This window comes from Lynx canadensis, chromosome E1, assembly GCF_007474595.2.
Source record: "Lynx canadensis isolate LIC74 chromosome E1, mLynCan4.pri.v2, whole genome shotgun sequence".
In the NCBI taxonomy this organism is placed as follows: domain Eukaryota; kingdom Metazoa; phylum Chordata; class Mammalia; order Carnivora; family Felidae; genus Lynx; species Lynx canadensis.
In genome coordinates, this window is record NC_044316.2 from 45,590,878 (window position 1) to 45,618,733 (window position 27,856).

Sequence of the window (27,856 nt, forward strand, 5' to 3'; positions counted from 1 at the left end):
CAGGACGTAGCACTTCACGTACTTGAACGCACACACACAGCTGTACACATAGGTGTGAGGCAGACACAAGGCACACACACAAGTGAATAAATCCAATGACACCTATGCAGGTGTCTCCCTGCCTCCTCTGAGCTCCGGGAGCCAGCAGAGGCCTGGCTGGTTCTGCCATGCCCGGATCAGTGGTGCCAACAAAAATGGAAGTTGGAAGGTTGGGCCTGAGCCAGGAGAGCTGTGCATGTCCCAGTGTTGAAACCTCTAACACGGGAGCAACGACAACACTCTTAGGATCACTTTGAGGATGGGGAAGAAGAGGATGAGGAGGAAGGAAAAGAGAGATGTGGTGGGGGATGAGGGCATCTCAGGGCTTGGTGAGGCCACAAAGAGCCCTGTGGCACTAATGGAGGAGTGAAGAAGGGAGGGAGGGAACAGAAATCTACCTCCGGAGCTCCAGGGTCCCTGCCCCGCCCCAGGTCTGGGTGTTCAGGCCAAGAAAGCCTCCAGTGCAGTGATGCAGCTGACAACACCCAAACTATCCCAGCCATCCATGCTTCCTAGAAAAAGACAATTCTCAAGTGGAACCCTCCGTCCGCTCTTCCCCTAGGGGCCAGCCAGGGGAGCCAGGGGCCTGCACAATGGACAAAGCAGGAAATGGTTTCAGGGGCCACAACCCCAGCCAGATGCATTAGGATCCAGGGGCCAATCAGACTTGGGGAGACATTTCTGGACCAGTGACGTTTCCCTTCTCCAGGGAATCCATGAGCTGGCAGGATGAAGCTATGTCCCAGCTGGGGGGCGGGCTGGTAGGCCCCTGGGGTCAGGTGTCCACTCTCACTGAGGTTAAGACATCTTTATCCAGGGAGTGCCTGGCTGGCTCAGTCAGTGGAGCCTGCGACTCTTGATCTCGGAGTTGTGAGTTCGAGCCCCACGTGAGGTGTGGAGATTACTTAAAAATAAAATCTTTAAAATATATCTTTATCCAGGAGGGGTCTGGGGGGGGGGGGCTGAGCCACTTCCTGAGGAGAGGCCTATAGCCCTTAAGACTCTGGTGGCAGGAGGGCAGCTAACCCATCCATCGTAGGCTGGCTCCTCCCCAACGTGGGGGGCAGAGATTCTGGTGTTCTGACCTCCCCCCAAGAGGAGAGGCAGCAGGGCCCATGAGGAGGTGAGGACAACTTGAAATGAGAAATCATGGAAGCTGGGGCCTCAGGCCCAGTGTGGAGCCTCTGAGTGCAATTCCCATTTTCCATGGCCTGGGTGTCAGCCCCAGTGTAACCAGATCCTGTCCCCAACAGAGAGCCGATCAGTCGCAGACTCAAAGCCCTGCTCCCTCAGTGAGCAGGCACCATGAGGGAGCTTTGGGGCTGTGCCAGGCTCAGCTGGCCACCTCATTACTGCCTAGACGAGAGATTCCTTGACCCCCGGGCGCACTGTCTGCCCTGGGGATGGGGAAGGAGGGAGGGCAGCGTCTGAGGGGCTGATGGGTGTGAGTCCTATGGAAGGTCCAGAGTCCCCTGTTGAGCCCTTTTCCTCACCTGTGCTCTGCACACTGCTGTTCCCATTCTCGTGGCCATACATCTTGCTCATGGTGTTGGCGATCAGGCCCTCCTTCTCAGGACCCCCATCCCCCCTGCCATCCTGGCTGTGGCGGTACATGTAGGATGCCTGCTTCACGGTGCGCTGGAGCAGGTGCCGGCGGTAGGCCCTCTGGATCTTGATGGCACACACCTCCTCATGCTTCCTCTTGAGGGTGGTGGTGATGGGCTCATAGGAGACTTTGGAGGGGTTGGCTGCCATGAACTTCTCCTCCATGGTCTCCTTGAGGGCGTCCATTTCCCCAGAGTCACCTAGGACTTCCTTGGTGAGGGCAAAGAGGATGTCCAGGCAGTGGATCTTGTCCCCTGGCACCATGGGCAGGTCCAGCGTGATGAGCTTGATCTTGTTCGGCTTGGCGATTCTCAGTGGCTCCTGCAGGGTGTCCACAAAGTCAGAGAGGCGGCTGTAGGCAATGAACTGCGTGGCGTCAGGGTCAAACTTCTCCCACGTTTCGTAGAACATCTCAAAGTCGTCCTCGCCAAGGGGCTCGCTGCTCTCCTCAGTGGCCACATTGAAGTTCTCCAGGATGATGGCAATGTACATGTTGACCACGATGAGGAAGGAGATGATGATGTAGCTGCAGAAGAAGCAGATGCCGATGGAGGGGTTGCCACAGTCGCCCCTGACACTGGTGCCCGGGTTTTCGAGTGTAGGGTCACAGTCAGGGGGCCCGCTGTTGAGGATGGGGTTGAGGAGCCCATCCCAGCCAGCCGACGTGGTGATCTCGAAGAGGCAGATGATGCTGTTGCCAAAGGTCTCAAAGTTGAACATGTCATCGATGCCCGACTCCTTCTTGACATAGGCAAAGTTGGACATGCCGAAGATGGAGTAGATAAACATGACCAGGAAGAGGAGGAGGCCGATGTTGAAGAGGGCAGGCAGGGACATCATGAGGGCAAAGAGCAGAGTCCGGATGCCCTTGGCCCCGCGGATCAGCCGCAGGACACGCCCGATCCGCGCCAGGCGGATCACTCGGAACAGTGTGGGTGACACGAAGTATTTCTGGATCAGATCGGAGAGCGCGAGTCCTGCAGGGAGGAAGTGGTGAGGACCACTGCCCTTGGGTAGGAGGCTGGGTCAGGGAGTGGGGGGCATGCAGGGCTCAAGGGGGCCTAGCCTGGTGTGCTCTTCCCCAGAAGGGAGAGGTAGAAGCATGGCCCGAATGGCCTGACCCATTAGGCCGGGCTCTTCCAGGGCCCTGGGGCCAGGGGCTACATCTCTGCCCTGACACAGCTAGATGGGGGTGGGATATGCCCAAGGTGATGGGGTGAGGGTACGGCTGACTCCCAAGGCTATTTGCAGATGCCACAGATGAGACAGAAAGGGAGGACAGCTCTGTGTGTGACTCTGGGCATGACATTTAACTTGTTTGTGACTCAGTTTCCTCATCTGTAAAGCAGACGCGGCAACAGAACCTGCCTCCCAGGATAGCACAGTGTCAGGTGCGTAGTAAGTGATCAATAAATGGTAGCTAGTTGCTATCATAATTACACACACGTCTGCGCACTTCCCCTGTGTGTATGGATACTGGCACGATCTTATGTCTTCCGCTTAGCACATGGGCACCTGAGTGTGCATCTACCGGTCAGGTAAATGTTTCTAGCTGTGCATTCGCGTGTGTGCAGGTGACGGACTGCCCGTGAGCCCACCCTGGGTGCCTTTGTGAATGCCAGGTGCATGGACACACGTGTGGGTGTAAGTGTGTGTGTGAGCTTTCCAGGTGCACGAGCAGGTGCACGAGAATGGGAGCACCCGGTCCTCCTGGATGACTCAGCCCGGCCTGGCCCCGCTCACCCACAATGGACAGGATGACAACCACAAAGTCGAAGATGTTCCAGCCGACGGTGAAATAGTACTGGCGCAGGGCGAGCATCTTGAGCACACACTCCCCGGTGAAGATGATGATGAAGACCATGTTGATGTTGTACAGGATGTCCACTTTGAGCTGGCTCTGGTCGTCTGTCTCCACCATCATGGTGACCATGTTGAGGCAGATGAGGATCATGATCGTGATGTCGAACACCTGCTTAGTCACGCAGTCATACACCATGCCCTGGATCTTGTTCTGCAGCATGGGTAGGAGTGCAGGGGTGCACGTGGGTGGATGTGGGGGGGCAGTGGTAAGGACCCACACAGGATGTGGACAGGAGGGAGACACAAGATGACACAACAGCATGACAGAGAGACAGAGAGAGAGAGAGAGAGAGAGAGAGAGAGAGAGAGAAGAGGAGAAGAGGTGTGTCAGGGCTTGTGGCAGAGTCGGCCAGGGCAGTGGGGGGCTGGGATCCCTCAGAACAGATCATCCTGTGGGGTCTGTGGGTATCTTCCTCACTCTAGGACCGTTCCTCCCATAAAGGTCCCCCAGCAACCTCCATCCTTCTCCCAAAGTCACTGCTCACTCAGGAGGGTCCTCTTCCTCCCACTTCTAGGGGCCCTTGCCCCTGAGGCCACCAGCTGGAGGGGTGGGCGGACACTGGGGGGCTGTGCAGGGCCAAGTGAGGGGTAAAGCAGTGACTGGGGTTTATCAGGCAGCTGCCGCTCCCGCACGCGGTGCCTCTGTGCAGTTATAAAGAGGCCCCATTCCTCCTGGCTGGTGACCCCAGCTTCCCTGCAGGTGGACCCGGCCTCACACCAGTGACACAGCCTGGTGGGCAGAGTGCAGCCTGCATTTTGCCCTCATTGGTTCATAGAGGCTGCCAGAGGAGGGGCTCAGAGGGCTGGTACCTGGGGCCGGGGAATTGGCTTCTGAGGCTTCTTGGAGCCAAGCTTCTTCATGGCATTATAGTATTTCTTCTGTTCCTCCGTCATGAAGATGTCTTTCCCTCCAAAGTATAATGAGATGGGGCCTGTAAGGTTGGAGGTCCCTCTTCTCTGCCTCCAGGACCTCCCTACCTCAGGTACCACCCTTAAAGCAACGCCCACGCCAGGAGGGGGACCTGGAGGGGCCAGAGATGGGGGCTGAGGGAAGAAGTGAAGGGGGACTGAGGGGTCTGGAGAAGGGAGGGAGGGGAGTGAGGTGACAGACAGAGGGGAGAGGATCAGCGCTGCCCCATAGCTTGTTTTGGGTCAGATGCTCTCCATCAGTATCGTGTTGGGTCCTCTGAATGGCCTAGCCAGGCAGGTAGCATCAACCTCATTTTTAAATAAGGTTCTTAGAGGTCAAATCACTTGTTCAAAGTCGCTGGGTAGGATGTGAACCCAGGCTTGCTGCCCCAATCACGCGGCCAGCCACAGCACAGCAGGTGCTGAGGTGGCATGAGTGAATATATGAAGGGACGGGTGAGCAGAGGGAGGGAGGACGGAGCCCCAGGATGGCCGGGCTGGATACTCATCTTCTTCTTCTGCTGGTTGAAGTTGTCGATGATGACGCCAATAAAGAGGTTGAGGGTGAAGAAGGACCCGAAGATGATGAAGATGACAAAATAGAGGTACATGTAGATGTTCACCTCATACTGTGGCTGTTCCTCCTTCTGCAGAGTCCACAGGACAGGACGGGATGGAATGGGGAGGTCTGGGGGGACATGCTGGCTGCCCCTTGCTTCCCATCTCACTGTGGGCAGGAAGGGCCTGGGGCCCAGGGGTGGACCCTTCCACCCACCCCCCCCCCCAGGCTGCTGAGTTTGGGGGCTCCTGAGGAGGCGGCACGGGGGTGGGGATGGGCAGAATGTGCCGTTGTGTGTGTCTGGTCTGAGTCCTCTTCCCTGGCTGGCTCACCAGCCATACCTCAGGGAGCCCCACTCACCTCCCGGGAGTCCACAGCTGCATACATGATGTCCATCCAGCCCTTGAAGGTGGCCTGTGAGAGTGTGGTTGGGCGTGAGGGGAGGGGCTGCTTCCTGTTTCCACCATCCATAAGTCTCCCTCCTCACCCCTGTCTGGTCCTCCCCAGAGCCCCAAGGGGCAGGCATCAAATAGAGACCAGAGTGGTCTAGATAGTACGTCAGGGTCCCATAGCACCAGAAGCAGGGTGGGCGGCCTCCTAACAAGGAGCAGTGGGCTTAGGGACAATGACAGTCTAGGAGCACCTCCATGCCAGTTTCATGCAAGGGCAGCAGGTTACACTCACCACCTGCAGGAGGGAGAGGTAGCCTAGACCCACATTGTCATAGTTGACCTTGACGTTGAGCCAGCGGACCTGGCCCGTGTGCATCAGGCTTTCACACTCAGACTTGTTGTTGACCTCAGAGACGTCAAACCTCTCAGAGGTGGTGGTATTGATGCAGTAGTAGAACTTGCCGGCAAACAGGTTGACGCCCATGATGCTGAAGATGAGCCAGAAGATGAGGCAGACAAGCAGCACGTTCATGATGGAGGGGATGGCTCCCAAGAGGGCATTCACCACCACCTGGGGGGCCGGGGGAAGGGGTCATTGCCAGGTCTTCACCCAGTCCCCTTTAGGACAGGGCCCTCCACCTACACTAACAAGGGGACCAGACAGGGCTGGGCATTGTTATTCAGGGACAGCTTCCTGGAGGAGGGTTGATCTGAGCCAGGCCAGGGGGAGAAGTCTGCTGGGCTGTATGTTGGGGGTGGGGGTGGGTGATGGGGAACTGAAGAGTAGGGTTGGGGGTGCTGCTGGCCTAGTGGTTGAAGAGGGCTCTCTGCTTGGCTGGAGCCATCAGCCCAGAGTCAGGGCACTAGGCTTCTCTGGAAGCAGCCTGGCCACGGGTCACTAGGCAGGAGACAAACACTCCTTCCTCAGCCCCCATAGGAAACTCAGCCCCCGTGACCCGGCCCCCTGCTCATCTGCTCATAGCATTAGAGACACAGACACAGAAAAGAAGCCACTGGGGTCTTCAAAGCAGAAGGAACCTGAGACTGGAGCCCTGTGGCCAGGGCTGGCCACACAGGCCAACCTCACTATGTCAGGCTGGGCTAAATCTGAGAGCTGTCCTTTTTCAAGGAGAGGCTCTTTAGGACCTCCAGATAGAGTAGGTGGCACAAACCTGGTGATGCCTGGGGTAGCTCTATTCTTGGCTGCATGGCCATGGGCAGGCCATTTCCCCTCGGTGGGAAAGTGTCCCTGGTTTTGGTGGGGTGGGGGGTGGTTGGGGAGGTGTCCAGCATTGGCCAGCCCCTTGCATGAACAGGAGGGAGTCACTCGGGCTGAGTGCACTGCTGGCCTACAACCAGCTGCTTCACAGAAGTTTGTCCCTCTGAGTGGGTTTTATTCCCAACAGACCTCTCTTGGCTGGGGAAATCCCATTTGTCTTGGCCAAACCCTGTATTTACTGTCACTTCTATTCTCAAGGGCCTGAGGGAAGGACGGGCAGGCACAAGTACCTGCCGGCTCATCCAGGTCTCAGAGCCCTGGCAGGCCCCAGTCTGAGGCTGGGAGGGACACCTGTCCACCCCAGACCTGCTTTCCTTCTTCTTCTCTCAGGCCTCGGTGCCCTCATGGCCCCTCCTGGGAGCTGATGCAGTCTCTGCTGCCTCCCAGTGATGGCAGAGATAAGCTACGGAGGGGCACTTGGGTGGTGTGGGATGTCTGGGGGCCCTCAAGTCTGGCCTTCAGCAGAGCCCAGAGCCCAAGGCCTCTCCTTCCCCAGTCGTGGCTGGAGTATAGACCTGCGCCCCCTGCACCTTGCCCTGCACTGGCTGCTCCCCGATCCCTAGCCTACTCAGAGTCCCCCTCAGTACCCACCCTCATGCCCTCAAATCGGGACAGCGCCCTCAGGGGACGCAGGGCCCGCAGCGTCCTCAGGGATTTGATGGGTCCCAGCTCCGAGTAGCCCAGCCAGTTGGCCACCAGGCTGATGATGGAGACCTGCAAAGGGAGGGTGGGGTGATCAGGAGGTGCAGGGCCTTAGAGTCAGGGCTCCCTAAGGTCCTTGGCCACAGGAATGCTTCTGGATCTGGCTGCGGGGCTGGGGGGTGGGGGGCACACTCACATCCACAATGAGGAAGTCAAGCCAGCACCAGGCATTGGTGAAGTACACCTTGAAGCCGTAGGCCACCCACTTGAGCAGCATTTCCAGGATGAAGATGTAGGTGAAAACCTTGTCGGCATACTCCAAGATGGTGCGGATGGTCCGCCGCTGCTCGATGTAAATGTCCTCGAAGGCCTGGGGGCACCAGCACAGCCAGGGGTGGCCGGGGCGGGAGGCTGGGGCAACAGCCACGCCCCCCCCCCAAATCTGCCCTATGCTGCTGCCTCCCAGCAGCACTGGGGGCCAGGCCAGGGGCAGGCTGCCGGCTTCTCGCAGACTCCCCGGGCCCACCGTGGGGGCAAGTGAGCTCTCCCACGGGGAGGAGCCCTTCAGCTCCCCTTCCCCAGGGGCAACACTCAGTCATCTGCTCGGAGGGACTTCACAGTGCCACATCTTCAACCCTGGCCCCCTCCCCCCACCTCAACATTCCCAGGGCCTTCCCGCCTCTGCGCTGGCTGGCACCTGTTGCTGGGGGTGCACCGGAGCTGGACCCCATCTGTCGCTATAAGAAAATTCACACATTCTACCTCATATCCTGCAACCACAGGTAGGTCATTTGAGGATTCTCTGGGTCCCAGACTGCCCAGGTCTCGTCCCTCCCACGGTGTGGAAAGGAGGGAGCCCTGGGAGGTCCTCTGCCCATGCCCGTCCCCAGGGCCGTGCCTACCAAGGCCCCGCTGCTGAGCAGGATCATGAAGACAATGAAGGTCTCGAACCAGTTATGCTCGACGATCTTGAAGCAGGCCCTGCGGAGGGTCCACCACATCTTCCCTCGGCCCTGGGAGATGTCCACGTAGAGGAAAGGGCAGCGTTGCACACAGGCTGGGGGAGGGAAGGGGGCAAGGGCGCCATGTCACAGGACTGGGGGCGGCCTCTGGACGCACAATCAGCGTGTTCCCACCGCCTTCCCAGGTGCAGCCGTCCTCATCTTCTCCGCCTCTCCCAAGCAGCCTTAGGCTGCCCAGCCCAGCCCCAGTGTTTCTGCAGGGCTATCTCCTGAAGGGCTGGGCAGGCCTCTCCCCGGATGAGGCCAAGGAGGAGACCGGTCTTAAAGCACCCATTCCCAGGCACTTGCTTTGGGCTGGGTCACACTCAGAGCCCTGTGGAGATTCTGCAAGGCAGTCCTCAGGGGCTGCGTGTACTTGAGGTTCAGGGGATCAGGGGCTGGGAGGCATCCCAGGCTCTGACACCCCTCCTTGGGGTTGTATTCCCTCTGGGGTGTGTCAGAACAGGCAGCATCAGGTGTGGGGGGGGAAGGCTCTGCATGGTTTCCGTGATGCACAGGATCCTGAGATGTCCTCAAGGGCACAATGGGCTGTGGCCGGGCCAGGGCTGTTGTCCACCACCACCCCCCCGCCCCAGGCCCCTGGCATGGCCTGTCCCTTCCAGGGGCTGCCGGGCTGGGGGAGGCACCAGGTGAGGTGGGGGGTGCATGCACACAGGCTTGTCCTCACCCTCTGTGAAGCACTCCTCAGGCTGCTCCCCTTCAGGGTTCTCTTCAGCCTGCTCCTCGGGGTCTTCCTCGGGGGGCTTATAGTCGGCGGTGCTGCAGACGGAGGAGTTCCCATCGAGGGGCTGCGGTGGCTGCTGCAGGGGCCACAGGGTCACATGACCCCTGGGTCCTCCCACCAGGTGCGCGGAGGAGGTCAGGATGGGAGACCAGGAGGCAGAGGAGAAAGAGGGGGTGGAGCAGACCTACTCATTCATTCATCATTCTTTCATTCATTCATTCACTCAACCCTGGATTATAGAGCCAGCACTGCGGCCCTTGCAGAAGAACCACAGTGACCATGGCACTCAGATGTGGATCAGGGCAGGGCTGAGGCCTGGGAAGGGATGGTGAAGGCACAAGGAGGCAGGGGAGGGCCTCAGGTAAGGGAGGAGGCTGGAGACAAGCAGGCCGGGGGGTGGCTGAGCCAGGCTGGGGGTCCTAGGAGGCACAGGGTGGGATAGTAGAGGAATGAGAGGCCTGAAGGGACTTTTGAGGGAGCAAGAAAGGGGCCGGGATGGCACTGGGGCTGCCACAGCCTGCAGGTGTGAAGGTCTAAGGCTTCCCATTCCCAGGGTCTGTTGGGCTGAGGAATCCAGAAAGAAAGGAAAACTCTCCTCAGCTGAAGCTCCAGCCTGGGGCCAAAGGAACCTGGGGGTGGGAGTGGGGGGTGGGGAGGCTGGTGCTCTGGCCTGGCCAGGGCTCTGCCACATCCTGCTGGCACTGTCCCAGGCCAGGCTCCTAGCCCTAGGCTCCCTCATCAAGGGGACCCCTTCATGGCTGGAGGTGAGGCCTCTGAAGGCCCCTGCAGGCAGCTTGGGGGGCAGTTCTGGATCCAGAATGGTGACCAGAAAATTACAGAGGTCCTTGTGCCCAGTTGACAGAAAGAGAAACTGAGGCAGACATTAGTTCACGCACTGAGTCATTTGTCCTGCCTGTGTGTCCCAGCTGCCACAATCCCCCTTGGAGCCATGCTTGCCCCTCTCAGAGTCCCCAGAGCCTTGGCCCTCCAAGCTCTCCAGCACTCCCCCACCCCCGCTCCTCATACCGAGGTTGGTGCCACATTTCCCTGGGTATTTATAGCTTGGCAGGCATACGGCCCCCTGGTAAGTCAGCATGCCACATATTTAGGGGGAATAAGGAGTCAAGAGCTTTTAGGGCAAAGTTCTTTCAGGGTCCGGTACCCAGCCAGGCCCAAGGCCGATAGGGTGGGGGTGGGCAGGGGGCTCTGCCCTAGCTGATCTGCTAGCCCTTCCCCTGCCAGGCGAGGGGAAGCCTGGGGGCTCAGAACCAGCTCCCTGGGGAGGTCCAGGCAAGGCCCTAGCCTCAGCCTGAGCTTCTGGGGCATGACTACCAGTCCCTCTGTCACCCCTGCAGGGGAGGGGCAGGAGGAAGGGGCATCTCCTGGGTGGGTGGGTCAAGGCTCCTGCTGAGGCTGTGCCCAGCCCTCTGCTCTCCTTATACCCAACCTGATTGGCCCCCAACCCCCTCCACCCCTCAGACCCCAGACTCAGCACTTTAGCCCACACTGGGAGATTGGGACTAGCCCCAGTGGGGACTAAACAGAAACACATGATAATGGCAAGGACTTCAAGCCCAGAGGGGGATTGAGAGAGGCCTCTGGGATCCCAATCCTGGAGCTAAGGTGTCACAGGTAAGAACAGCCTGTCCAAGAGCACCACCTGCTGGTGAGATGGGGCCCAGGTGGCATTGCGGAACGAAGGGACACTAGGGAAGGACAGTCAGGGCCCATCAGAATCACCGTATTGACAGCAGTAACAGCAGTCACCAGGCACAGAGAGCGTACCATGTGCTTTATACACAGCATCTCACCAAATGCTCGCCGAGGTAGGTGCCATTACCCTCATTTTACAGATGGAGAAAGTGAGGCTCAGAGAAGAGTTGGGACTTGTCCAAGGTCACACAAAGTTTGAAGCCATATCTATCTCACCCCTGACCCCGTCAAGCCAGGCCCCGTGATCGGCTTACCTTGCCATCCTCAGGCTCTGAGAAAGTGTCAGTGTCCTCCTCCGTGGGCATCTCCAGGTCGGACTCCTCGGAGGCGATGGGCACGTGAATGGTCAGGTAGGGGTTGTTGATGAAGTTGAGGTGATCCAGCTCAATGCTGGGGGGAGAGCCGTCCACCAGGCCCACGTGGCTCAGGATGTGATTGTCCTTCTTCAGGTCCTTGTCATCCTCCTCGGGCGGCGGCTCCTTCTTCTCATCCTCTGAGGCACTCTCCCCAGCCTCCTCTGCCGCCCCGGCCTCCTCGGGCCCCCCGAGGCTGAGCATGATTTCCTTGGGGCTCAGGATCTTGCCGCGCAGCAGCCCCAGGAGAAAGGCTTTGGCAAAGCCGATGCCCCACTTGATGCGCCCAATGGCGATCTGCAGGTTGTTCATCTCGCCGTCCTCATCTGAGGCTGCCAGGCTGTCGGCGCTGAAGGAGCTCAGCAGCAGCGCCAAGAAGAGGTTCAGGACCTGGGGGGCAGAGGTTGGAGGAAGCTCAGCTCAACCCCTGGGCCCGTGAGGGTGCCGCCTTCGGCCAGCCTGAGGGGCCTCAGGCCTCCAGATCAGAACGGCCACATGCTGGGCGTTTAAAAGAATATTACCTAATGGGATTCTCACAGCTGCTTGGGGAAGTGAGGAGTGTTACTATCGCCCCGCTTTGTAGATAAGGGAACTGAGGCTTAGGCGCACGATAGGATTCCGTAAGACCATGGCAGAGGCAGGATTTGGGGAGGCCCACTGGGTGACAGGGACTCTTTCCATGATCCTGTCTTCTAACTCCACTGCTGGGGAATGCAGAACAAAGAACAGAGCTCATGTCTCTGAGTTTCCAGGACTTATTGAGACCCTGAATCTGTTGAGCCTTCTTTTTTCTGTCTGGTTTATTTATTTATTTATTTATTTTTAATGTTTATTTACTTTTGAGAGACAGAGAGTCAGAGAGACAGAGTGGGGGTGGTGGAGGGGCAGAGAATCCGAAGCAGGTTCCAGGCTCCCAGCTGTCAGCACAGAGCCCAGCACAGGGCTTGAACCTGTGAACCGCGAGATCATGACCTGAGCCAAAGTCAGACGCTTAACTGCCTGAGCCACCCAGGCGCCCCTTTTTCCTGTCTGTTAATAGAGGCTGTGCTCCCTGGTGTTCATATCCCTGTACCCTATTGCTCTGGGAAGGGCATTTGACCTACTGTTATTCACCCTCTTCTCTTTCTTTGGGATTCCCTGCTCCACCTAATTTTCTTCCCATATTCCTATTGAAGGCCTTAAGAGGCGACTGGTCTACCCCTCTGGTCTCTAGCTTTATTTTTCAGGGACAGGCATGTGCTGAGTCTCTCCCACTGCGGTGTCGTGGCTCTCCAACCTAGTAGAGACAGACATTCGATCAGTGCCATGAAGACGATGCAGTGGGTTTTCATGGCAGTAGAGATGGGGCTGCACAGGCTTTGAAACCATGCTGCTTGGGGTAAAACCCCAGTTTACTAGATATGTGTCCTGAAGCAAATCATATCACTGCTCTGTACCTCGGTTTCCTCATCTGTATGATGGGGGTGATTCCAGTGCCCACTTCCCGGCATTGTTGTCAGGATTAAAAGATCAATAGAGCACACAGTAGGCACTCAAAACTTGTTGGCTGTTATGCATGCAATGACAGAAGGTACAAGGTACACAGAAGACTATGGTTAACTCTGAGGCCAGCTCAGCATATTATTAATAAGGAGACTGAGTCCCAGAGTGGTGGAGTGACTTGCCCTACGACACACAACACAACCAGGACTAGACCCAGGCTTCCAGTCATTGCACATCTTTAGAGGACATCATTCGTTTAGGCTACAGTGTGAATGGTAACCTCAGAAGTTGCACAGTATGGGGTGGCCCTACCATCCACCACTCTACCCCCCGCCCCCAGGGAATGAGGAGGAAGGTGAAGTTCAGCTGGGGTGGCAGGGCTGGGTCGTACCGGGGGCCTTGGGTCAGGGCTTGGTGTGTGAGTGGACACGAAAGAGTAGGGGAGCCTGTACATGTCCATCTGCCACCCTTGACCAACTTCGCCATGTGTCTCTCACTGCCTGGCTTTCACCGGGTCCTCCAAGGTCTTTTTATCATTGCCTTAAAAATCATGTTAGGATAATATCTTTAAAGTGTGTGTGTGTGTGTGTGTGTGTGTGTGTGTGTGTACATATATAACTCTCTTGGGGAGAACATGCGAGGGGGATTCCTCCCCATCTCTATACTCCCTAGAGACTTTTCTGCTTCTGCCCCCAACCAAAATTTATTGGTCTTTCTTTCCCTTTGTCGGGGGGAAGCATCCAGTTGCCAGAAACACATCTGAGATGGGAATTAGCTGCTCTCTGGGTCAGCAGGGTTTGCACACGGCTCCTTCCTGGGACAGAAATAGCTGCCTCGGGCAAGGCGTGGGGAGGAGGGCTGGAGGGAAGGGGGATGGACACCATGTTCCCCCCAGGGGCTCTGAGGGGTGGGTTACCTATGACCTCGGTCATTTCCTCTTCTTCACAGTAACCCAGAGGAAGTGCTCAAGCGCCATGATGCAGGGGACATGGGTCCCCACACTCTCTGGCAGGATGCCGCAGTGTCCTCTGGCAGACATCACCTCCCATGAGGCTGGGGGGGGGGCAGTGGGCGGGGACAGTGCCGCCTCCCTGGGCCGCTCCACTCCCTCTGAGCAGAGTGAAAGAGCCACAGAGCTGGGCTAGAAAAGGGTATCAGTGGCGTGTGTGCATGTGTGTGTGTGCATGTGTGTGCGTGTGTGTGTGGTGGGGGTGAGAGTGACATGCACACAAAGGCAGTGCAGTGGTTCCAGACTCTGGAGCCACACTGCTTGGGTTCAAATCCTGTGCAGGTTCCTAGCTTACCTCCCTGAGCCTTTGCTTCCCCATCTACAAGACAGAGATAAAACAGCATGTCCCCATCGGGCGGTGGCGAGCATTTAGAGAGATACACAGAAAGCGCTCAGAATGCTAGACAAATGTAAATAGAGGTCAGTCGTCACCGTTGTTATTGATGGTATTGACACCATCATTCTTACCACTGCTGCTATTACTGATGTTGTTGGCATGACATAGGCCCAGGTTCCAGTCTGGGCTCAGTTTCACACTAGCTGTGTGGTTCCAGGCTGTGCCTCCTCGGAGCACAGCACCAACGTTACCTGCCTCCCAGGGTTGTGGAGAGCATTAGGGATAACGCATGTAAAGCCCTTTGTGCAGGGACCGGCACATGGTAGGAGCCTAATACTTGGGGGTGTGATGCCAACGGCGGGTACCTAAACCACCACTCCCTCTTCCCCCACAGGCCTGTAACGTTTGGACTCCCCTGGCCTTGTAGACCATGCGCTTTGGCGAGCACTCAGACCATCCTGTGAAATAGGTCATCACCATCATCGTCCCCATTTTCCAGATGAGAAAAACTGAGGCCAGAGAGAGGTTAAATAATTTGCTCAAGGTCTCCTAGTCAGTAAGTGGCAAAGCAGGGGCTTGGAATGTTTTTGAGTTTACACACATTCAGACAGAAACCCACAGCAGACCCTTTTGGTCACCCTAGCCTCTTAAACTTACCTTCACAAACTTCTTAGACCCAGCTACCCCCTCCCCAAATCTGCCTCGAAGTTCTGATGGGGCACCTTCTGTCTCTCTGCAAGCCCTCGACAGCCAGCCTGGGTTCTCCTGCCTAGCTCTCCCTGGGGGCTCAGGACCTCGTCCCATGGTCTCTTCCCCAGTGGAGGTGACACCCCTCCCCATCGGTCTACCCCTGCCCCCAGACAGAGCTCAGCGATATCTGAGAAGCGCTGACCCAGCAGCCCAAGGATTCCTCAAGACTTTGCGGAACGTGGGGACGTGTGGCTTCCTACCCCGGTTGCCCAGGGCAGTGTCAGCCACTGCAGGGGGCAGCCAGGCACAGCAGTCCTGGCAGGAACACCACCCACCCCGACCAGGGGAGGAGTCGTGGGTGTCAGGACGAGGAGACACGCCTTCCAGGCCCTCCCACAGAAATGCTGGTCACGGCCCCCACCCTTGTGCCTCGTGGCCTCCTGCAGCTCCTCCCCTGTGCCAGCCCCACAGGCCAAGCCCTGAGCCACAGAAAGCGGCAGGATGGAGGCAGTTTATGCCATCTCTGGATTCTCCCTGCTCCCGGGTGATTCCAGGAACAGAGAGGGGTGAGCCGGTGGGAGAAGGACAGGAGGCCCAGAAGTTCTGGTGCCAACCCTACGTGGCGCCTTCCTGCACACTGTCACAGTCAAGCCTCGCAGCCTCCCCGTGAGGTGCCCGCCATTTTTCTTCCATGTGAAGTCAGAGAAACCAGCTGACCAGAGAGCAGTAACTTATTCAAGGTCACACAGATGACAACGGAGCTGGGACTGGAGCGTGGGTCTGACTCCAGTTATCATGTTACTTTGTCCCAAACACTAAGTTTCAACAGTACTATTCACAGTGTGGTCTCTGCACCGGCAGCAGCCGCATTCGTTAGAAATGCAGATTCCCAGGCCCTGGCTCAGAGCTGCTGAATCACTCTGCGGGAGTGGGGCCAGGCATCTGGGTTTTAAGAAACTCCCAGGTGATCCTCAAGCAGGTCAAAATTAGAGAGCCACTGGGTTAAACCATATAAAATTGCCTTCTTGGGTGGGAGAGGTAGGACACAGGCAAGTATTAGGGATTTCATACAGTGTGACCACATGGGGAAAAAAAGTCCTTGAAGGACAGCCCGATTAAAGGAAACAAAGCGTGGGGGGTGTTAAGAGTCTGACTCTTGATTTTGGCTCAGGTCATGACCTCACAGTTCATGAGTTCGAGCCCCATGTCGGGCTCTGTGCTGCCAGCGCAGAGCCTGCTTGGGATTCTCTTTCCCTCTCTCTCTGCCTTTCCCCTGCTTGCTCTGTCTCTCAAAAATAAATTTTAAAAAAATAAAGGAAAAGGATATGCGCGGGTTTCCCGGGTTGGGGTGGGGGAGCCACCCAGTGGGCGTAACTCACCACTAGGTTGCCGATGACCATGACCATGAGGAAGACGGTGAGGCACATGGCCTGGCCGGCCACCTCCATGCAGTCCCACATGGTCTCGATCCACTCCCCGCACAGGATGCGGAAGACGATGAGGAAGGAGTGGAAGAAGTCGTGCATGTGCCAGCGGGGCAGGCTACAGTCCGCGGCGATCTTGCACACACACTCCTTGTAGCTCTTGCCGAACAGCTGCATGCCCACGACGGCAAAGATGAACACGATGATGGCCAGCACCAGCGTCAGGTTGCCCAGCGCGCCCACTGAGTTGCCGATGATCTTGATGAGCATGTTCAGCGTTGGCCACGACTTGGCCAGCTTAAAGACACGCAGCTGCCGGGCAGGGGGAGGGCAGGGGGCAATGAGGCCCAGGGACCCCCGGCCCAACCGGAGGGAGCTGCATCTTTAGGAGAAAGAACTCTCCCATGAGTGATCTGAGGCCTCAGTCTGCCTCTCTATTAAATGGGAATACTCCTATCCGATCACCTCATCCTCTTTATGTGTTCAAAAGAAAGAGTCCCTCATCTCTTAAAGATACAGACTGAAGTATTTACAAGTGACATTGTGTCAGGAGTTGCTTTCACCTACTTCCCCTCCCCCCCCCAGAAGTGGGGGACGGATGGAACATGAATGACAGAAGGTTAATGGCCATTGGAGTAGGTGACAGGTACACAGAGGTTCATTATACTCTATACGTTTGTACATGAACGAATGGCCCCATAATGAAGTTAAAAAAATACAGAAGCACTCCTATAGGGTGGTGGACAGGATACTAAATTGGACTCCCAATTCCACTACTGATGCTTCCTGAGTCCCAGGCTTCAGGTCTGCAATATGGTCCCTGCTCCACTGTCACCCAAGGTCACTAGGGGTCAGCTCCTGGGGCTGTCATTTCGGCCCCCGGCAGCCATCTGTGATAAGGGGGGTGCTCTCTTTCTCCCCATTTCTAGTAAGAGAGGTTCCTAGTGTTCTGAGAAGCACAAGTGGCTTCTTGGGGATCTTTCCTCTGACCCTCCTGGCACCCCCACCCCACCCCTCCTCAGCCTGGCCCCGGGGCCTCACGCACCAGCCGAAAGGAGCGGAGCACGGACAGTCCCTGCACGTTGGCCAGGCCCAGCTCCACCAGGCTGAGGGTGACGATGATACTGTCGAAGATGTTCCAGCCCTGCTGGAAGTACTCGTAGGGGTCCAGGGCGATGAGCTTCAGTACCATCTCTGCTGTGAAGATGCCTGTGAAAACCTGTGGGGTGGGTGCCATCCGCGTCACAGAGCCTCAGGGAGCCCGGGGCTTTGGAGTCTCCCCGTGACTTCCACCTCCTGGCAGAGCCCGCGGGGCCTGAGGAGGGCAGTCCAGAGCCCTGAGTGGGGAGGGGGGGGCAGGCAGCGGAACCCACCGCCCACGTGTGTGTGGATGTGAGTGAAGAGTGCAATGGCCAGGCCACAGAGCAGAGACAGACCCGAACCCATGCACTTCTGGCCTTGTGACCATGGGCCAGTCACTTAACTTCTCGGGGCCGACCTCCACCACAGTACTTAGAACTCATAGAGCACTCTGTGGTTCACATCATGACCTCACTGGTGTGCCGCTCCCTACGCAGTTGGGAGTGACTGTCACTTGTCCCAGAGATGAGAACGTTGAGGGCTCAGAGAGAGAAACAGCAAGTGCTCGCTCCTGCCACCCATCCGGGAACGAGTCAGATCTTAAAGTCAGGTGTTGGGGTGCTTAGTTCAGTCTTCCTGTCTCTACACCCTACCCTCTCTACCCTGACTGGCAGGGGTCCCAGAACTCAGCAAATCTCAGTGGACTCAGAAGTCTACGGTAGGGGCCAAAAGGGGGCGAGGTCAGGGATCCATGGGAAGACCAGAGCTGCTCCCCACAAACCTGGCACAGGGGTGCACGGGCTGCCTAGCCTCTGAAAGCTCCCTGGGCATGGCCCCCTCCTGCCGGGCACCAGCTGCCCTGGTCCACAGCCTGCCTGTGCACATGCTGAGCCCCTCCCAGTAGCTGTCCCTGGCCGTGGCAGGTGCCCAGACGGCAGCAGAGTGTGGGCAGGGGGTGAGCAGGCAGCGGGCGAGGCCCATCACGCACACCCCAGCAGCTGCACACCCAGAGCACGCCCTTGCCCCTCCAGCCCAGCCTGGCATGGCTGCCACAGGCATCTCCATGGGATAGAAGTGCCCGCCTCGCACAGGCTGGGAAGTCTAGGGTCTGATGCCCATGCCACCCACACAGTCCTCCTACTGCTGCTGGCCCCCAAATTTTATTCTCCCTGGGCTCCCCGCACCCTCGGGGTGGGGAGAACATCTTGCCCATCTGCCATCTGGAAAAATGTCTAAGGGAATTGGGAAGGGCGGGGCAGGGCTGGAGGATGAGGCGGCTTTTTCCCTTTGTCAGGCTCCACGGAGGCTGGAAACGAGGTGATAATGCTCCTAATGGGCAGGGATAAGCAGGCGGATCAGTGTGTGTCAACAATAGCGGGGCAGGAAAGGCCGGAGGGGAGCTGGCCTGACCATGCTGGAGAAATGGTAGTGGGCAGGGGGTTAGGGTTGGGGTACTATTCCCTGGGGCCTCTTGGGCCTGGGTGCCCATGGCTATACGCCCCCACTTTCAGGTCTCTTGGTCCCTCTTAGGCCCACAACAACCTCTGAAAGTGGAGACCTGTCAACCATTCCCCCACCTCTGCCTCTAGGGCATGACCTAGACCCCAGATCCCCTGACTCTGGGTCCTAAAATGTCCAGCACTTCATCCCTACTCTCTCTGCCTGCAAATACCCTAAAACCCAAACTCCACGTCCCATGGATCACCCTATATATCTCCCTGTACATCAGCTCATGCCCCCCCATGCTGGGAAAATGACCCTTGTATGCCCCCCAATAGTGCCACATATTTCCAAATAGCCCAGCTGGCCCCATAGGGCCCTGTGGCCCCTCTCCTGTCCTGCGTGGGAGAGATACCTCTCCCTGTCCCCTCCCTACCAGGTTGCCCACGGTGAGCACGTTGTCAAACTCCTCTGTCATGGGGTAATGCTCCATGGCCATGAAGAGGGTGTTGAGCACGATGCAGATGGTGATGCCCAGGTCCACAAAGGGGTCCATGACAATCAGGTGGATGATGTTCTTGAACTTCATCCATGGGGTGCAGCAGTTCCATATGAGCACTTTGTGGGCACACTTGTACCACCATGGTGGGCACTTCTGGTGGGCCTCTTCCAGCTCTGGGAACAGGGTAGAAACACACCTGATGGGAATCCCACCCATGTCCTCCTTCCCGGGCCTGTATCTTAGGTCCCACCTTCTAGGCCTGCCCCTTGAACTCCACCTCTCCAACCCATAGCCTTCAGCCAGGCCTACACCAAGCCCCTCTCTCACCCAGTCACCCTCAAGACTTGCCCCTGCAGGCCCCGCCCACAGGGTCCAACCCCCAAAGCCCTGCCCATTTGCTCTGACCCTCAAAACTCCACCCCTTTAGCCAGGCTTGTCTGAAGCCCCTTCTCTTAAGGCTCCACCTGCAGCTGCTCCTTCTCGGGGGCCCCCACCGCACAAAGCCTGCCCCTCAATGACTCTCACTCCCTGACGGAGGTCTGGGGCTGTGATCTCTGGCTGGGCGCGAGGGTCCCTAGGGAGAGGTGAGAGGCCACTGTAGAGGGCTGGGTCCCATTCCACCTGCTGCTGGCCAGGGCCACTCAGGAGCAGACCGAGGTTCCCCCTGAGGGCTCTCCCTCCCATTCCCAGTAAAGCTGACACCACCAGAGTGTCTCCAGCCAGTCTGTCCTTTCCCACCACAGTGGCTTTCTGGAATCACTGTCTATTCTTGCCACCTTAGCACTAGAACGCTGTTAGGCCCATGGATAAAGCTGCCCTTCCTCCTGGCCTTCAAGGCCTCCGTTGCCTGTGGGTGTCCTCAGCCTAGGCATGATCTCACTTTGTTACCACCAGAAGTTTATGAGCCAATAAACTCGTAGATGAGGAAAGGGGACTGGAGGGGGGGGGCAGTCCCATGGGGACCTGGGTTTGACAGTATGACTGGGACACCCCAGGGAATTAGCAGGGAATTGGACCTCTCAAAGGCTGCAGATTCTAGTCTGATGGTAACATCCCTACCCCCAAGCTGGGTGCTAGGGCAGGTGCCTCAAACAATGTCTGACACCCAGAACTTCTCACAAGGGTCCCAGCAAGGGCAGTGTTGAGTGATCTCCTCAGCCAGTGATGCTGAGCATCTCCTGGGGCATTCTCTGACAGAGCACAGATTCCTGGATGCCTGTCACACAAAATCAGGTGAGATGGTGCCCTCCAGAGGTCTGCAAAGTTCTCAGCCCTCCAAGTCCTTCCTGGCACAAGGAAGGGGAGGGGGACATGGGAAGGGGACCAGATCTCTTCTTTGTCAGATTTCCTTTATTCTTCCTTCTCTTGCTTCCTCCTTCCCTTCCCTTCACTCCCTCCCCTTTTCCCTCCCTCCCCCCTTTCCTTTCATCTATCCATACACTTATGTCTCTTCGCATTCATTAACCTTTAGCCCATCCATATATCTATTCATCCATCCATCCATCCATCTATCCAACCTTCCCACCCACCTATCCATCCACCCATCCACCCATCCACCCATCCATCCAACCTTCCATCCATCATCCATCCATCCATCTATCCATGTGTGTCTATCCACCCTGCCCTTGTTACTGTATCCTGTTCTTTCCCTGAGACTTATAAGGGCAGTACAGAGATTTAGTATGGAGAATCTGTGACTCTACCCGGGCAGTTTGATCTTTGACCTTTAACTTTCACCCAGAAGACACCGAGGAGCAGGATTTCCAGTTAGCAGAACACTGGGCCTTGCTGGTTAGTATTATTATCCTGTCCTTCCCCATTGCCTTGGCAGCCCCCCAGGCTCTCCTGGAAAGCCCCAGTTCCCACAGCAGCCTGGCATTGCAGTCAGGACTGGGCCAAGCTAAGCCAGCACTATATTTATCACAGCCATTTCTTCCACACCTGTATAAAGTACTGTCCTCCCAATGCTGGGCCCAGCCAGGTCCCCATGTGCACCCCCCTACCAGGAGCCCGAGTGGCCTGATGGGCAGGACAGGCAGAACAGGATGTCTACAGGGGTGTTGAGCACTCACCTTCCATAGCATCAGAGATACCGCTGTCTGCGCTGCAGCTCTGCCTTGGAGGCCCCTTCTCCCCCAGTGATGTGTCTAGGCTGCCATTGCAGTCTTTACCGTGGGCTGGGTCCCCATCTGCCTCCCCGCCTTCCAGAGCCTGGGCGGCCTTGGCCTGTGGGTCAGCAAGGGTGGTGCGCATGGAGTCCATCTCTGAGCCCGGTGGATGGACTGACTCTCAGAGTTTCTTTCCAAGTGCTTTAGGATGGGGGCCCCTCTTCTTTTCCTGCACTGAGCCCGGTGCAGTTTGGGGGGCAATCTCTGCGGCAGTGGGGCTGACAGGGTAGGGGCCAAAGTGACTGAAGACCTTCATCCCCAAAGACCCTCCATTCTCTGAAGCTTTGATTGACCCTACACTTGATGAGATGGTAAGAAATGGGCAGCTGCTCCCTGGGGCCTCATCAGGACCCACCTCTCCCTCAGCACAGATCCATTTCCTGCCCCCAAAAGAATCACAAAACCATAGATATTTGAGCTGGAAGGCTACTTCAGGTTTAACTGCTCCAGATCCCTGTTGTTCATGGGGAAACAGAGGCACAAAGCTGCAAACTACTCTTTCTACTGCCTAGACCTCCCATCCCACCAAAGCCCCCAGCCTGGGGCCTAGCGCTCGCCCTGCCTTGCAGCCTCTACCCCATGCCTCTCCCTCACCCTCCGCCTGCCCGGGAGAACCCAGGCTGAGGGGCAGGGAGCTCCCTGGATCCTCGGCCTCCTCTCCCTGAGTTCAGACCTTCTCCAGCTCCTCCTGCTGCTTTTTGAATTTCTCCAGCATCTGCTGAAACTCTTCTTCTTTCTCCTGATCCTCAGCCAGGGTGGCCTCGTTCTGCTCTGCGTATGCCATGGCCACCACTGCCAGGATCAGATTGATGAGGTAGAAGGAGCCCAGGAAAATGATGACCACGAAGAAGATCATGTAGGTCTTCCCAGCTGCTCGGAGGGTCTAAGAGGCGGGGGGGGAGGAAGAGAGGGGTTGTCACATGGTACCCTACCGGATTTCACCCACCACCCCTCTCCACATACCCATTGCCCAGATAGGTAAACAGGTCCCTCACAGAGCCTGGCGATTTGAGGACCTTGAGGCAGGGTATGGTCATCTTTGGCAGGCTAAGCCACATTCTGGGGAGCTTCAAAATATATACTTGGGATCCAGACTTCCCTGGTCTCCTGGCTCAGAGATCTCTGAGGACCTGAGATAGATATCTTGAGATCAGAGAGCCAGGATTTAAAAAATGGTGAACATGAGCTTTGGGGCCAGCTTGAATCCTACAGTTCTACAGTTCCTGGCAGCTAGTAAGAGCTCAACAAATAGTAGTTGTCATTATTACTATCGTTAATATCGTCAGTGGTAGAAACATCAGTGGCCAGAAGGCATTGTTGCTCTAGACTCAACCTGCCTTCCATGCAAACAGTAGAAGCTAAACAACTGTGTAAGAGCAGAGTTGAATTTCTAAGCGGCCCGACTGCTTCCTGTGAGGCCTGGGGGTCTGTGCCAGGCCCAGATCTCAGTACTTAAGGCAAAACTGGTAAAGGGAGAAAAGGCTGTGGCTCGGATGTGGGTGGGTCCCCAGTGTCAGAGGGCTCCAAGAACCTGTGTGTGGGGGCACTGAGGGGAGTCTCAGGGAGGAGGTGGCCTTGCTCTGGGTCCCGCCAAGCCCTGAGAAGACTGTAGGGATGGGAGAGGTGGCCGTAGGGCTGAGAGGCAGGGTGGGGGCAGTTGTACCAGCTGGAAGAGGTTCTCCCAATAATCCTGTGTCATGAGGCGGAAGAGAGCCAGGAAGGCCCAGCTGAAGGTGTCATAGCTGGTGTAGCCATAGTTGGGGTTCCGCCCAGCCTTGATACACTCGTAACCCTCGGGGCAGTGCCTGGGGATAAAATGGGGTGCTGGCTTTAGGGAGGGAAGAGAATACTAGCTGAGGGACAGATGGGGGAGCCCAAGGGAAAAAAATCCTATAGTTCTGTCTGTATCCCCCAAACAGGGAAGTGTTTCAGTCATGTCCATGGGTCTTCCTCAAATTCCCACCACCCCCACGTTCCTGTCCCTAATCAGCTCCCATCTTCCAACACCCCTGGGACAGTTTTTCCCACTCCCCAGTATCACTCACCCAGCATCGCTGCTGTTCCCACAAAGCAGGGCGTCATTGGCACCCTCCAGGAAATAGAAGTTCCCTTTGGGAGTCAGAGGCCACAAAGGAAACATGTCACCCACGTGGACACACTGTGGACACATGCACCCATTGCACTCCTGTGGACACATCTGTGTGGACCACATACACCAAATGGATGCTCTCTGGGTGCCCCTCCCCCTCCTTTAAGGTCTCTGGGTAGATGCACTATAGGGATCTCGGCCGCAAGCAGTCAGCTCAGTGCCCTGCTGTGGTTGTGGCTGGGCAGTCGGGATACAGCAGGGGCACAGAGAGGCGGCAGGATCATACATGCAATGCGCATGCCTGGGGCCACCACGCACCTGCGCAGGGCCCCTGACTGAGGGGTGAGCAGGCCGGGGGTGGGGGGTGGGGCGGGGGAGCTAGAATCCAGGGGCCAGATTGAAGAAGGGGTACCTTTCTCTAATTTGCTAGAAGGCATTGTGTAGACTAAGTGTGGCTGGCGAGACTGTGTGGCTTGCGCGTGTGTGCCCGTGAAGTATGGCATGTGAATAGACGAGCGTGTGGGTGCCTGGTGGTGACCCTGCCAGGGTGCCAGCACATAGTGTTATGGAGAAAAACAAGGAACGTGTAGGTTAGGGAATAGGGACTATGGGCCGCTGCTTTTCATAGCAGAAGCTTTAGGATTTTCAGAGCAATTGGCCATTTACTGTCCCGCTCACCCTTTGAGAAAGGTATTGTTGTCTCAGTTTCATAGGGGAGGGTACTGAGGGTTAGGGAGACCGAGGGACGTGTCAGCAGATACCCAAGCTGGTAAGTGATGGATTTAAGCTCAGGTCTCCCCTGCTGCTTATCTCACAAGGGGCTGCCCTAGGGGCTGGGGCAGATCCCACCGGCCTCCCCCCCCCCCGCATTCCTTACCTTCATCATTGATGTAGGCGTCCCAGTCAAAGGTATAGTTGCTGGCCCAGCTCTCGTGGCCGGTCCACGTCTCATTACCATACCACGTCTCATTACCATACCACGTATCGTTGCCGTACCACGTGGTGTTGGTGTCGTTGAAGGGTGGGGGCCAGCGCACGCACTTGTGCCGCAGGTTTCCCATGAAGAGCTGCAGCCCGACCAGGGCAAAGACACTCAGGCAGAAGACGGTGAGGATCATCACATCCGACAGCTTTTTCACCGACTGGATCAGGGCCCCCACGATCGTCTTCAGCCCTGACCATAGGGAGGAGGGTAAGAGAAGGGGGTGGGCGGGGTGATAACTCACTCCGCTATCCTCTGGAGCCTCTGCCTACTGCATCTCTCCTTCAAGGCTTGAGTTACTAGGGGCACCACTTCCTTGAAGCCTTCCCAGATTAACCCCACCCTCCTCTGATCACATCTTTGATGTGGAGCCTTCGAATGGCCACAGGACCTCGGCCACCAGAAGAATGCACTTTACATAAGGACTTTCCAGGCTGTTGCCTGACTCGTAGAGTAACACACGGGCACACGGTGGAGTTGCATGAATGTCACTAGGTCAACACTCCCAAAGTGTGTTCTACACAGCACTGATCTCCCAAGCTGTGCCCTTAAAAGAAGGGGTTCAATCATGTTTGGGAAGGGCTCAGCTCTAGATTTTGCTCTTGGAGAGTCACTGTAAATTATCCCATCAAAGGCTCTGACAAGTCCTACAGAAACAAGCAAAAACTTTAATACCATGTTTCCTTAACTTACTTGACAACAGAACCCCCTTTCTTTTTTCATTTTTTAAATGTTTGTTTATTTTTGAGAGAGTGAACAAGAGTGAGTGGGGGAGGGCCAGAGAGAGAGGGAGACAGAGGATCTGAAGCAGGCTCTGTGCTGAGAGCCAAGAGAGCGATGTGGGGCTCGAACTCACGACCTGTGAGATCATGACCTGAGCCGAAGTCGGACCCTCAACCACTGAGCCACTCAGGTGCCCCAGAACCCCTTTTCTTATTAACATCTAAGGAACAGCAGGATTCACTCTGAGAAGCTCTAGACTGAGTTGAAGATAATACTATCTATATATAATATAGATATAATATATATCTATATATAATAATATCTATATATAATAATAATAACATCTCCAAACCTGCCTCTTTGGGCAAAGGCATAAAACATCTTACAGAATTCCAGGGACAGATTCCCATCATTTATAGAAGAGCCATAACTTCTTTGGGCCTAATCAGAGTGTCTCTCGCTTCCATATTAGTTCATTTCCTTATCTTAGCCTGTTGGGAAAACAGGTGCTCAACCGCCCTCTTATCAAAACACTCTGAGCTCTGACGATGCTGGAAGCTGGCGTCGAGGAAAGGCACGGTGGCTTCCCTCGGTGGCCAGCGAGCAGTATGGCCTTTGGTAGGCACTTCCCCTCCCAGGGTCTCTCAGGGTCTCACCTTCCTCAGCCACAGTTTGAGGGGGTTGGACTAGGGGAGAACATGCCCATGTAACCCTCCTAACAACCCAATGAGTGGTGCCATTATTATCCATATTTTACAGGGGAGGAAACTGAGGCATAGACAGGTGAAACCACTTGCGTAAAGCCCAAGTTAGCTAGTGAGACTTGAGCTCAGGCAGTCTGTCTCAGAGTCTGTGCTGGGCTTCCTCTCAAGTGCCCATCTTCCAGCCTCTGGCCCCTTCTCTTCCCTGGCAGTGGGGGCCTCCCTGTGTATCCAGGTTTTGGTGTGAGAGTGTTATGACCCTAGGTCAGCCTCCTGGAGCTGTGTGTCAGTTCCAGGCCTGGGCATGGGGCGAGGCCTGCTGGCCCAGGCAGGGGGTCCCCCAGCTCTCCAGTACCTGGGATGACTGTGATGGTTTTCAGGGCCCGCAGCACCCGGAAGGTTCTCAGGGCTGAGATATTGCCCAAGTCCACAAACTCTGTCAGGTACCTGGGCAGGGGGGGATGAGGTGAAGGCTGTGTCAGAGTCAGAAGTGGGTGTTAGGGCAGAAAGCGCAGCTTCTCCAGGCCCAGAATGAGGATTCCCATGGAATCCTTGGGGTTGGGTTACCACAGGGGTTGGGGGAAAGGCCAGGTCAGACACCCCAAGGTTCCTGTCGGGGCCCGAGAGCTGGGAAAGACAGTGCAGGAACTTTGCTGGGCATAGCCCAGCTGTCCCAGTGTTGGAGGGCCTGTGGGACTGGGGTCCAGGGCTGCCATGTGTGTTTGCACATGCGCTGGGAGAGCCTCCAAGCCAGACTCCAGAAATGGCAGCTCCTGGAATTGGACAGCTCACTGCACACTTGCCTGTGATCCCCACGGTTCACCCCTCCCAAAGGGTCAGCCCACTCAGCTGCCCTCTTTGAAGCCTGGCCCCCTCCCCTCCCCCTCCTCAGCCTTGGGACGCCCTCTGGGCCCCGCTCACGCCATCATGATGACACTGAAGTCCAGCCAGTTCCAGGGGTCCCGGAGGAATGTGAAGTCGTCAATGCAGAAGCCTCGGGCCAGCATCTTGATGAGGGACTCAAAGGTATAGATCCCTGTGAATGTGTACCTGGTGGGGAGAGGGCAGGCAGGGGCAGGTGTGGCAACGACAGACCTCCCAGGAGGGAGGTCACAAAAATGAAATATGCCACCCAGGGGGTTGAGGATATTGGTGAGAGGGACAATGTGCACCACCCCGAGGGCTTACGGTGTTGATGGGGTGACAGTTATAGAGTGTGTGTCCTCCTGGAAGACAAGAGCAGTATCCTCAAAGTACAGCCCCCCGGGGTGAGCTGTGTCCCAGGCCTGGGGTTGGGGGGGGGGGGGGGGGGGGTTGCTCCGAGAAGGGGAAGACTTACTCCACATGCTTGGACCAGGAAGGCGGGTCGCTCATGGTCATGAATACACAGTTGGTCAGGATGGTGATCATGATGAACATGCTGAACAGCGTCAGGGGGAGGGTCAAGGAAAGTGAGGGAGCAGGTGGGGAGGGGAGGTGGATGGAGGGCCTCCTCACCCACAGCACCTGGCTTTGCCCGTCCCCAACCCCTTCGTGCCCCTGCTCTCGCTCCATTTGGGCAGGATATGAGTGAATGAGCACCTTGATGGCACCACGTCTGATGATGCTGAAAGGGCTCAGCATGTAGAGAGCTGGTGTAGCGGAGAAGCGAAAGATGGCCTTGCCCTTGTTAAGCACGATGAAGGTCTGAGGCAGAGAGAGAGCTGTGAGCTGTACGGACAGGCAGACAGACGGATGATGGACAGACGGGTAGAGGGAACCCTCCTAGGCCCAGACCTTCTTGTCGCTGTAGTAGGGGTCCAGGTCCTCCAGGGGGATGCCGATGACCTCCGGTGGGGGGTCCCCATAAATAAGGGGCAGGCTCTTGCCAGCCTCCAGGTCGCTGCGTGGCTTCCTTTCAGGCTCCTCAATCTCCATCTGCTTGTTCCGCTGCTGCCGGGCCTCCTCCTCCACTGCCCGGCGTTCTATGGCTGCCAGGGACTCCCGGGTGAAGGGGCGCAGGCTCTCAGGGCCCAGAGGCACCAGAGTGGGCAGAGATGAGCTGGCCATCCTCGCATCCTGGGCTCAGCGGCCAGGAGGGTGGCAGGTAGCCGGGAAAGCTGCTGTGCGCAGCCCCCCGGGGAACTGGG

The 27,856-nt window shown here is 56.8% G+C and overlaps 1 protein-coding gene across 1 annotated transcript; it reads right to left on the reverse strand.

The window, feature by feature from the left end:
• Positions 1-953: 953 nt before the first annotated feature.
• Positions 954-27,854, reverse strand: SCN4A (sodium voltage-gated channel alpha subunit 4). Its single transcript, XM_030296651.1, has 24 exons — positions 27,504-27,854; positions 27,295-27,413; positions 27,067-27,156; positions 26,649-26,777; positions 26,083-26,174; positions 24,199-24,495; positions 23,278-23,341; positions 22,896-23,037; positions 21,906-22,115; positions 21,137-21,290; positions 18,999-19,237; positions 17,088-17,261; positions 15,998-16,354; positions 11,002-11,490; positions 8,978-9,110; positions 8,191-8,345; positions 7,485-7,658; positions 7,238-7,360; positions 5,660-5,938; positions 5,336-5,389; positions 4,926-5,063; positions 4,318-4,422; positions 3,388-3,658; positions 954-2,621 (listed from the first exon to the last, which is right to left on the reverse strand). Exons 1-24 carry the CDS (start codon positions 27,774-27,776, stop codon positions 1,396-1,398), a joined length of 5,487 nt encoding a protein of 1,828 aa, XP_030152511.1. The 5' UTR covers positions 27,777-27,854; the 3' UTR covers positions 954-1,395.
• Positions 27,855-27,856: the final 2 nt, after the last annotated feature.